Source organism: Nannospalax galili, unplaced genomic scaffold (assembly GCF_000622305.1).
Source record: "Nannospalax galili isolate Female #2095 unplaced genomic scaffold, S.galili_v1.0 scaffold1007, whole genome shotgun sequence".
Taxonomy (NCBI): Eukaryota; Metazoa; Chordata; class Mammalia; order Rodentia; family Spalacidae; genus Nannospalax; species Nannospalax galili.
This window is the reverse complement of record NW_008355473.1, coordinates 800,108-811,573: the sequence shown is the minus strand read 5'-3', so window position 1 is coordinate 811,573 and position 11,466 is coordinate 800,108. Positions and strand designations below refer to the sequence as shown.

Below are 11,466 nucleotides of genomic sequence, written 5' to 3'. Positions count from 1 at the left end.
TATGTCTTATAGGGTTTTTACAGTTATACAATATTGCACTCAGTATAAATTTTAATTTTTAATAATGAAATGGAGATCTTTTTAAAGGTTAAAACATCATTTAATTTATGTCTTATAGGGTTTATACTGAGTACAATATTGTATAACTGTAATAATTCAACTGTAAGCCTAAAAATTTACAGCCAAATTTGAAAGAGATGCATCCTACTTCAGGAAAACGTTATTGAATATGTCAATTGTGTTGTAATGATATGCTTCTTCTAAGTATGTTGTTATTAAATAAATCATTTTTAAAAATTAAAAAAAAGCAAAAAAAAGAGAATATAAATCTAGAGAAAAAAATTGAGAGACAGGTGGCTAAGAAATATTGCTGTCAAATTTGGTGTGGACAAGAATGAGATATTTGGGAGAAGAGTATTTTTTTGTTGTTGTCTTTTTGAGACAGGGTCTCCCTGTAGTCCCAGCTGACCTGAACTCACTATGTAGACCAGGCTGGCCTTGACCTCACAACACAGGGGCACCAACCAAATACAAGGTATTTCTCATCTTTGCTCTTAGAACAACCCCTACCAAGGATCAAGAAAACTTACAAGACTAGAAACGCTTATGGCTCCCGCTGACCCACCAAAGAGGGTCACAGAGTCAGGGTTCCCACCAAAGAACTTGATGTTTTCCTTCACCCACAATAAGGCAGCCAGCTGGTCCTTGAAGGCCCAGTTTCCTGGGGCATACTGGTCCTGTGTGCTAGAGATAAGAAGCAAAGTGAGTCTGTGTCCTGTGGTGCAGGAGTTGTGTCAGAGCTCCTATGGTCAGATAGGTGTCAGCTGGGAGGGTATTGAGAATCAGAGCCCTGGAGTAGCTGGGAAAGCCAGGCTTAGACCTCACTTTCTAGGATTCTCTCAAGAATGATGAAAGTTTGTGACCCAGGGAAATACACATACAATATTGTACATTCAATAATAGGGTGGTCTTGGCTCCCCTCAGTCCATGGATCCCTGAAAAATTCTGCTGCTTAGAGTTGATTTCTTCCAACTGAGTCATGCCTTTCTGGACAAGAGGTTTCTATGAATGAAAATTAACAATAAGAACAGTGTGCACAGCAGCAGTCCTATAACCATCACAACCTGTGAGGCCAGGTGGTTGTGAATTTTATCCCTTTGCCTCTGTTGTTCTTCTCTGTCCTGTTCCCAAAAGGTTTACCTATAGAAACTGCATGGCATGGGCTTCAGCAGCATGTCATCCATGAGAGGCACTGAGGGTGAAGTAGACAGAGGCTGGGATACGCATCCCACTACCCCATTACCACCACCACCCCACGCTGGGCAGAGGTTTGGGCAGTGGTAAAATTTCCCCATGACCACAACTTGTGCTAACTCTTCTCAGTTAAATCTGTGAGTGTACCATCAGGATACTTATGGGTACTGCATCTCCTTCAAACAGACTAGGAAATTCAGCCAGGATGGATTGAATATCCTTGCTAGAAAGATTTAGAAAATTTCAGAGCTGGGATTCAATGAGTTTGGCCCCAGAATTCATGCTCCTGACCATTCCCCATGCAGGTGGCCCAGAGATGCACACTTCTCAGAACTATTGGACAGTTAATTTTTAAAATGTGTGAAAATACCATAGGACCAAAGAGACACATGGACCCAGAACCTTCACGTGGTGTACATCCTGTATGAGTAATCCTTGATCACACCCTATTCCCACCAAACTCTAATTCCCTAGCCTGCTCCTTCTCTTGAGTCCCTTTGTCTGTCTGTTACCCTGGCAGGCTCTGACTATACTTCACATTCTCAGCCCGCTCCAAGCTCTGCCAACTTTACCTTCCCGTGGTGGGTCCCACAATGGTCCACATTCCTCCCTGAATGGTTAAGATCTCAGCCTATAACACAGAATTCATAGCCTAGTCATTCATCATCTGGGTGGCTTTGGGCCAGTCATTTATCCAACATGGCCTCAATGCCTCATGTTGAAAGTGAGGACAACAGTACCAATGCCACAGGACTGCTGGGAAGACAGAAAATACAAGGCACACTGTGGTACATGTATTATCTTTTGTTTTGTGATTCAGTACTCCATAGCCTCAAAGATTCAGTAGCCTCCCCACTGGCCTGCCATTTGCTAATGGGCAACCATGGCCTAGCCTCTACTCTGTTCCATACTGTGCTTCCTGGTACATTGCTCTGAGCAGGATACTTCTGATACCCTCAGTCCTTAAAGAATAAAATCCAAATTCTACGATCATCCTGACTTTCAGTGACTTGCCCAATCAAGTAATTACAAGTCACACCACTGGGCTACATTTCTCTCCCTGTCCCTGATGGGCTATGTGATTGAGATCTGCCCAGTGGTATGTCAGCAGAAGTTATGAGTGCCACCTTCAGGCTGACCCAGGAACACCTCTCCTGTGTGACCCTCATGTTCCTCCATCAATGGCCAGTGCAGGACTGGGGCCCTAGACAATCTACATCAGAGCCACAAGACAGAAGGATCTCAAGGTCCCGAATGGCTAGGCAAAGGATGTCTGTCCATCAGGGACATGCACTGGGATTTACTTGAATGAGCAAGAAATCTTTATTTTTTTTAAACTGCTAAGATTTGAGGATTTTTTGTTAATGCTGATAACTTACCTAACTAATTAAGACCTTTTTTACTCAATGATGTTGAAGATTCATTCCTTCTTAAGCAGCTGATCACTGCCCATAGCTACTGCACAGCTGTACTTCCACAACTGCTTCTTGGGATTCCAAGTGTCAGTCATCTAGGGAGACTCACCTAAAGAAGCCAAATATTCCTAGCCGGTACTGGATGGTCACAACCAACACGTCCTCATAGGCAGCCAGGGCAGACCCATCAAAGATGGAGGCTGAACCGGTCTCGAAGCCACCCCCTGGGATCCACACCATGACCTAGAGGGGGGACAGAAACACTCCAGCCAGGCCCTCCCAGTACTTGTTGTAATAGTCTTTCTAGGGGAAAATATAAATGCCTCAACTTTTCCTTCTAAGTAGGCCCCAAGGACTTGTCTTTTGAAGATGGCCTAGGGCTAAGCATACAGACAGACACTGGCATCTGAAAGGGTATATTTGACTAGCTGAGTCAGCATGGGCAGGCTACTCGACCTCTCTGAAGATGGTTTTCTCCTCACGTAAGGGTTGTGAAGAATGAAAGTATCTCATGTAGGAGGGTTATCATAAGGCACAAATCAGATTCTGCATCTAAAGCTCCTAGAACAGTGTTGGTTCAGTTCAAGTGTTTGGAAAGCATTAACTGGACCCCATTGAGCCTGTGGCCCACAGGAAGACGGAAGCCACTGCACGGAGCACAGAAGAGCCAAGGCTGTGTAGTTAACACCGATTGTCAGCTTGGCAGGATCTAAAGTCACCTAGGAAACAAGCTTGCAGGCACATGTGTGAGGGACTATCCAGACTAGGTTAGCCTCTGGGCATAGTTGTGAGGAACTATGTAGACTAGGTGAACTGAAATGTGAATGTGAGGGGAGCCGTCCTATGGGCTAGAGTCCTAGACTGGATAAAAGGGAGAAGGAGAAGTGAGCACTCGAAATCGCCTCCCTCTGCCTCTTGACTGCAGATCCAATGTGACCAGCTGCCTCCAGATCCTGCTGTTGTGATTTCTCCATCATGATAGACTGTACCCTGGAACTATGAGACCGAATAAGCCCTTTCTCCCTTAAGTTGCTTCTATTATCACAACAGTGGGACAAATAATTAAGCAGCCTAAGACATTTCTTTAAGATTTTTTTCTTCAGTGCAGAAAGAGGAAAAACAAAAAAGAAGTGCAGACACTTTATCTTGATTAGAAAAATGAGGATGAATGAACATAAACATTGTTCAAATGGTATTGTTATTCCTTACATAATTCATAATAAACCACTCCTATTCTTTTAAGTTCCTATAACAGACCATAATCCTTGGGGTAGAAAAAGAGAAGAAAGCCATAGAGGAAAAAGCACTGGCTTTGTGTAACATAGAGCAAGTCATATGTGCACTCCTGCCTCAATTTCCTCATCTGTGAAATGGGTTCAACCATTCTTACACACTAGGTTATTGTGGGAATTAAACAATACAATGTTCAATGCCTGGCATGTAGCAAGTACTCCACAAATGTTTCTGGGAAGATACCACAGGGTGACTCCCATCGCAGAGGCATGTGCAAAGAGGATGCTGCCAAGGTATGGCTAAAATGCATAACAGAGGGGCCGGAGAGATGGCTCAGCGGTTAAGAACACTGGTTGTTCTTGCAGAAGACCCAGGTTCAGATCCCAGCACCCACATGGCAGCTAACAACTGCCTGTAACTCCAGTCCCAGAGAATCTGACATCCACTTCTGACCTCCGCGGGCACTGCATGACACGGGTGCACTTATCGACACACAGGCAATACAGGCATACACATAAAATAAAAATAATAAAATATTTTTAAAAATGTATAACAGAGAAGATGTTCCTTCACACACTCTATAGGACAAATTCTATATGTTCTTAAATGAAGTACTTGACATTATTACTTTACCGCCTCAATTATGTCAGAAAAGTTAAGATACAATTATACTATTTTGCAAAGGAGATCTCGAAACCCCCTGCCCCCCCCCAAAAAAAATCAGAGTTCTTCTAAAGTGTACCTTTTCCGGTATATGGACCATTCAATAATTAACAGGAATAAGGAAAAATAATGAAAAAAAGAAACAAAAATTGAAAGTCAAGTCACTTCCACTGAAAAGCCAAACAGAAAATACGGTAAAGTAAAGCCACCACTATGATTTTTTTAAAGCAAGTTACTTCTGAATGGCATTTCCCTTTTATCCAGTAGGAAGGCAGTTTCAATTCCAGATGCTGAAAGCCCAACTGAATCCCAGACCTGTTAGTAGAACCCCAAATGCAGCAGGCAGCCTTACCGAGAGACTGGAGCCATTATCAGCGTGGGCTGGTGCATAGATGTTGAGGTATAGGCAGTCTTCTGACACTGTGAAATTAGGGTAATGCACCCTGAGCATTTTTTGATACGTGATGAGCCACTCTGTGCTTTGGAAGCACCTTGGAGGGAGAAAGAGAAAAGAATCCAGAATCACTGTCAGCAAACTTGTCTAGGAGGGGCCACTTGCTAGGACAGCAACAAGGCCCAACCATCTCTTCTAAGCAAAGAGAATGTCAGAACTATTAGTATAAAGTCCAGTTATGCCCAATGCCCCTACTTCCCGAAACAAGCAAGTAAACTCATAAACGATTATTCTTTTTGTTTTAGTTCCTGGATAGGAAAGCACATTATGCAAAATAACCGTGCAGTTGCCTCAAAGCACACTCACCTGCCGTTATCCACCAACACTGAGTTGTCTATCAAAGACTTTGTTCCCACACTTCCCTCGTCTGCTGCCAAAGGAATAAAGTGCTATTTCCCTGCCTATGTACCAGGAACCAACTGCATAGACTGTAGGACTCCTGAACCCAGGTTTTGTGCACAGTCCCTCTGCCCGAACTGCCTCTTCCCATGTCCTCTGGCTCGTAGCCTTCCTTTTCTCTCTCCTTGTAGATTCAGTCCAAGTGTCCCTCCTCCAGAAGCCTTCTGAGATGTCTGTGCGACCATAGCTCTTTTTTGGAAACATCCACAGAACATGTGTTCTGCTCTAGAAATTGTCCTGGGTTCGTACATGGTTGTTATCATCTTTTCCAACTCAACTGTGAGCAGCAAAAAAGCCTATGACTCTAGATTAGTCTCCTCTGTACCTCACAGACCCGGGCACAGAGCCTGACACACACAAAGATTGATCTTGTACTGCACTTGATCTTTGCCAAAAGGCTGGGAAGAGATTTAAGTGCTATTGTATGTGTATGGACTTCTGTCATACCCAAGTGCTCGATTGTTGTTAGCTGCCCTCTTGGTAGAACAGTGGACATTAGTGGGCAATGAGAAACCACCATTAAAACTACTTCCTCTCAGGTGTTTATGCTTCCTGGACACTTTCTATGTTATTTATCACAAATTCAGGCCTCACTACTTTCCACAGAGCCATGTCTGACCTTAAAGCTTGGCTAAATGATTCTGTGTGCTCTCTCAAAGGCTTTTCTGACCCATGATGGTTGCCTTGGCACCTTCTATTTTAATTGTCAATTACTGTTTTTCTCTACTCTCCATTACTGTCAGTCCACATGCTCTTGAGGAAAGCTCTGATGACAGCCCCAAGCTTATAATGGTCTCGTTTTTCTCAATAAGGTACAAAAACAATATGCATACCATAGAAACCAAATTTCAAATTCTGAGTTTTAATCTTTTTCTGGGTTAGCTGCATGTGGCCAATACTTGGGATTCTGGATGGTGTAGGAGAGTGGCAAGGCCCAGGCAGCCCCAGTGTCAAGGGAAAATAACCCTGTGTGTGTGGCTGAGAGATAATGTTCAGTAGGGTGGGTATAGTAAAGATATTTTCAACTTAAAATGTCTTGCAAGGACATAGTCCCATTATAAGCTGAGGAATATCTTTAACCCACTGTGAAAATCCCCAAATCCTAATGGCATCCAATTATAGAATTGGTTATGAATGAGTATTAGTTGAATAAACGAGTGAATGAAAACTTGAATAAATATATAAATGAACCAACACATGATTTTTGTCATAATATCCTCAGTCCACACGAGGGCCACATGAGTTCATCTTCCGTGGTATAGAGAATGTCCTGGCACCAAGCTATGTCTTTAGCCTGGGAGCCTAATGTTTCAAAAACCATCTGACCCAACCTAAAGATTTTTCAAAACCTTAAACATCAGATATCCCAGGAGAATCTTCAGGTCTCCCTATCCCACACACAATTCTCTCTCATTCTTCTACAACCAACCTAGTAACTGATTACCCACCCAGCCTTGAAACTGTGCACTGACTGGGAGCTCCTTACTTCCCGAACTCCTGTGTCACAGAGGCTTAATTAATCCGTGATGATTAACCTTCACTGTCAACTTGAGTGAATTTGGAATCAGCTGGGAGATGCACCTCTGGGTGGAAGGCCCACCGTGAATGTGAGTGGCACTAGCCCATGGACTGAAGAAAAAGGATAAAAGGAACCCCAGCACCCCCCACCATCCACTTGATCTGCCCAGATGTGAGGAGTCCAAGATGCATTTTGCCTCATGAATTCTCATGCCTTCCCTAGCATGGATTAAACCATGAACCAAAATAAATCATCCTTCCTTTAAGTTGCTCTCTGTCAGTATTTAGTCACAAAGATTAGAAGAGTAACTAATGCAGCAGCCACACCATCATTCCACAGGCATTTTTGGAGTTCCCACTGTGGACCAGGCCTTGCATTAAGCAAACATGTGACTGTGGGGGCCATCCCTGCCCCCCCATCCGCCATGGTTCTTCTTTCTGAAGCTCTAACCCAGAGAGACCACAAAGAGGAGCCCTGGGTGATGTTCCACAGAAACATCAGGGCAGTCTCTTCTCACTGAAGACGGGGAGACCATTGCATCACTTTCTAAGTCTGCTTAGTGCTCAGAATCCCTACAGAGCTTTCAAATCATTCAGATTCCGGAGTCCAGCTCAGGAGAGTCTGATTCAGGAAGCTCAGAAGGAAGCCAAGGAAGGCACATCTTTTAAACAATGCCTCTAGAGATTCTAGTGTCCAGTCAGTTTAGAAGCCCTGAGATCCTGAAACTGGCCATAGACCAGTGGCCCAGGTCTATGGCCCTCCCACCTCCATATCCATTCTCCCTCAGCTTCGCCCCTAGGCTACATCCCCTACATTCCTCCCATCAACCTGCTCCAAATTCCCAGGGTCCCAGGCCACCCATGGAACAGAGGCTGGTCTTACAACATAGGATAGGTCGTGGCCTCTCGGAGGTCATTCCAGGGCACTGCAGGCTGCGGACTAGCGAATCGCAGCGATCCAAGAGGAGGTGCGGCAAAAGGGATCCCAAGAAACACGTTCACAGGTACGGGGTTTCCCAGCACGGTGACTTGCTTCCCCTGGACCCATCCCAGCCTGGTATACCTCTGTGGTGCTGCAGTCACAGACCCTGAGGAAACACGGGAGGAAAGAGGATCTGGCTGAAGAGCAGTAAGGGAGCCACCAACCTGGAGCTCCCATTGCAGGTGCTCTTTCTCCACTCAGACACCCTCTCTCTGAATCTGTGTCTTCCATTTCTTTCAGGATTGCCTTTATAGTCAACACTAACAGGGCACTGATTCAGTTTTTCCTGAGTCCACCACCAAGCCACAAAACCTGGGCAGAGGTTTCCCTTCTGCTAGACTAAAGCTCTTCCTTTCCATGGAGCTCCGCAGAAGCCAAGACCCTCCCAAACCAACCACCTCCGGCTTCTTAGACCCTTCTCACCACTGCCATACCCACCACTGTATGTCCATCGTTGTCTGTACATTTACTGGAAATTAAATAAACTACTTTTAAATTTTGGCCTGGAAGAAGCCTAAGCAATAATATCTATAGAGTTCTCATTTGAATGAGTTAGTTAGTTGTTTTGGATACACATGAAATGTGCATTAATGAATTAAAAATTCTTGTGTGAATGCCATATGAAATGAGTTCCTCTGCTTCCAAGGGTCTGAAGATGGTGCCTAGAGTGACTAGGTATACAAGCATCTTCGTTTTGGCACTAAAGCTGAAACTTTAAGAAAGCACTCAGTTACTTGCTTAGCAGGACCCAGGAGTCTAAGTACTACTTGCTCTTCTGTCATTTCATTTGTGAAAGTCCTGTCTCTACAGCCAATACCACAGAATACAAACTCCATTCTACATGTGCCCAGTTCCCAGGATGGAGCCTTGGAGTATGTAGTTGACCTGAGGGCACAGTCAGGTCTTTCAGACTCTACCTGTCCCTGAGAAGAAGGTCTTGGTCCAGAACTATCAGCAGCATTGGATATTGGAGCCCTTAGGCTCCACACAGCCCTCCTTGGGCCCTCGGAGCCCTCTGGGAAATGCTTTCATTTCCCCCAGTGGAAAAGCCCACCCCTCTCCCACCCTCTGAGAGCCATCATCTCCCACTGGCCATCTCACCCATGGCTGCAAAAATCCAAACGACCCAGATTAGGACCTGGCCATGGTGCACCCCAACCCCACTCATCTGGCTGGCCAGCCTGAACCGTCAGGGCATCCACAGCTGCTGCAGGTCTCAGAGATCTTCAGGTAGGGCCAGAAAAGGCTCCCTGTTAGTAGACAAGCGCTGAACAGACAGACACAGGTCGCAGAAGAAAGGAAGAGCGGCATCAAATGAAGATTTTCAGAGAATTGGCCAAGCAGGACTTTCCTGTTCTGATTTACATAAGAAGCGGCTGATGATTAACTCTTGTGCTGAGAAACAGCATGTTATAGGCTTTGACCTCATGGGATGGTAGAAGTCAGAAAGACATTCAGGATCAGCTGAGCCAGGGATCTTTGCCTGTGACAAATATCTGACAAACTACTTGAAGAAGGAAAGATTTATTTTGGTTTATGGTTTCAGAGGGTTCAATCCATGGTTGCTTGGGCAGAAAATTATGGGAGCAGAAGTGTGTGGTGGTAGAAAGTTTTCCCATGGCAAGCAGGAAACAGAGAAAGGGAGCTAGAAAGGGACCAGAGACAAGATCTCCCCAAGGATCTGCCCTAATTGACTTAGTTCCTCCAGCTAGGTCTCACTCTCTAGAGCTTCCATAATCTCTCAGAATAGCACCACCATCTGGGAACACATGAGCTTATAGGGGACATTTGATATTCAAACTATAACAGGTGCCTATAGCAGCCACAAAGGCAGCAAGCCACAGTGAATGATGTTGACTAGGAGAGACAATAGACCATGCTAAAGACTACAGAAAACTGGACAGCACATGCTTTTGTCTAAAGTCATAATGGTTTCTCAGTTGCAATACACATCTGTCTTATGAGATTGTGGTAAGCCAGTTTGTTTTAAAATGCAGTTTTAGTTTTTAAAACGTAACTCTGTGAGTTCAATATAGTATTTTTTTCCTGGTTTGAGTTGTGGTCTGTGTCAGCCTTCTGCTAACAATTATGATCTAGACTCAGGTGTCCCAGTGTAAACACCAAGGAACAGGTCCAGAGTGGAGAAATTATGATACAAGTTCTATGAAGATTTGTCTTCACTGTCCTGGGTACTTACCATAAGGCTTTTTTCTATATAAGTCCAGTCTAGAAAACTACTCAGGGGTACATCCTGGGGTATCCAGGGCATGACCCAGGAGCACCTCCCCTGTCCCAAATCCTTGGAGGCTGGACTGACACTTGCTGAAAATGCATCTCCCCATCTCCTGGAGAGTTGAGGACCAGGCCTTATAATTTGACAGCAGCAATAGTAGGTTTGAGGAGCATCCATCTAACGCATGGGAGATTATCAGAGTAGTGGCCTCATGAATATTCACATGGAGAGCATTAAATTCCTGCTGGATACAGAACTCTATACAACGAACAAGAAAGGATTTCCTCAAGGTCAGAGCCAGGGACTGCAGGATGCACTTTGTTCAAGGTGGGTGCTCTATACATTTGAAGTCTTCCAGGAAGCCCCTCTTTCTCTGATCACAACTCCATTCCTGTATAATGCTGAGATGCCACAAATTGTAGAAAGAGGACTTCATGGAATCTAGGTGAGAGTTTGCTTCCTAATTCAGCTCCTTTCTAAGCTTCTTGAATCAGACTCTCCTGAACCGGGTCCACGAATCTGAATAATTTGAAAGTTCTGTAAGGATTCTGAGCACTAAGCAGACTTAGAAAGCACTATGATGGGTTTCCTGAGTCTCTCAGTGAGAATGAATCACCCTGATGTTGACATGTGTCCCTTTTCCCAGGGCTGGTCTTTGTGGTCAGTCCAGGTTGGGGTTTCAGAGAGAAGAACCATAGTGGATGGGGAGTTAGCATCCATAATCACAGCTGTGTCTAGTATGAGGCTTGAGAACTCCATAAATACCTGTGGAGAAGACTCAGCTGTTAAGGGCACATATTGCACTTGCAGAAGACCTGAATTCAGTTCCCAGCACCCACATCAGGTGGCTCACAACCACATGTAACTCTAGTTCCAGGGGATCCAGTGCCCTCTGGCCTCCACAGGCACCTGCACACATGTGGTACACATAAACTCATGCAGACACACACACACACACACACACACACACACACACACACATGAAAATAATGAATTTTAAAACAAATAAATAAAATAAAGATCTCTCAAATTGCCCCAGAAGCCCAGTGACCAATAGTGGACAGTAGACTATATGTAAGTTGGTGATTAAGAACTGTAAACTAGGCTTAAGGAAGAAAAGAAGTGGTTGTATTAAGTGCCTGGATATTTATTCTACCCATCTCTGATGTGATGGCCATACATTTCTGGAAATGAGTGGGAATTTTGAAAATGTTTCGAGTTTGCCTACAGAGCTTACTTGTTTATGTATAATATCAAGCATTCAAATAGCTTAATGGATGTTTATAGGCATGTATATTGCTGATAGAATTCAGAT

At 44.4% G+C, this 11,466-nt stretch overlaps 1 protein-coding gene across 1 annotated transcript in view; it reads right to left on the bottom strand.

Annotated features, from left to right (window-relative positions):
• Ces5a (carboxylesterase 5A) overlaps positions 1-9,086 on the bottom strand; it is a 34,559-nt gene extending 25,473 nt beyond the window's left edge. The window contains 5 exon segments of the mRNA XM_008852754.1: positions 591-744; positions 2,779-2,912; positions 4,918-5,056; positions 7,820-8,024; positions 9,020-9,086. Coding sequence (XP_008850976.1) covers positions 591-744; positions 2,779-2,912; positions 4,918-5,056; positions 7,820-8,024; positions 9,020-9,086 — 699 coding nt within the window.
• Positions 9,087-11,466: the final 2,380 nt, after the last annotated feature.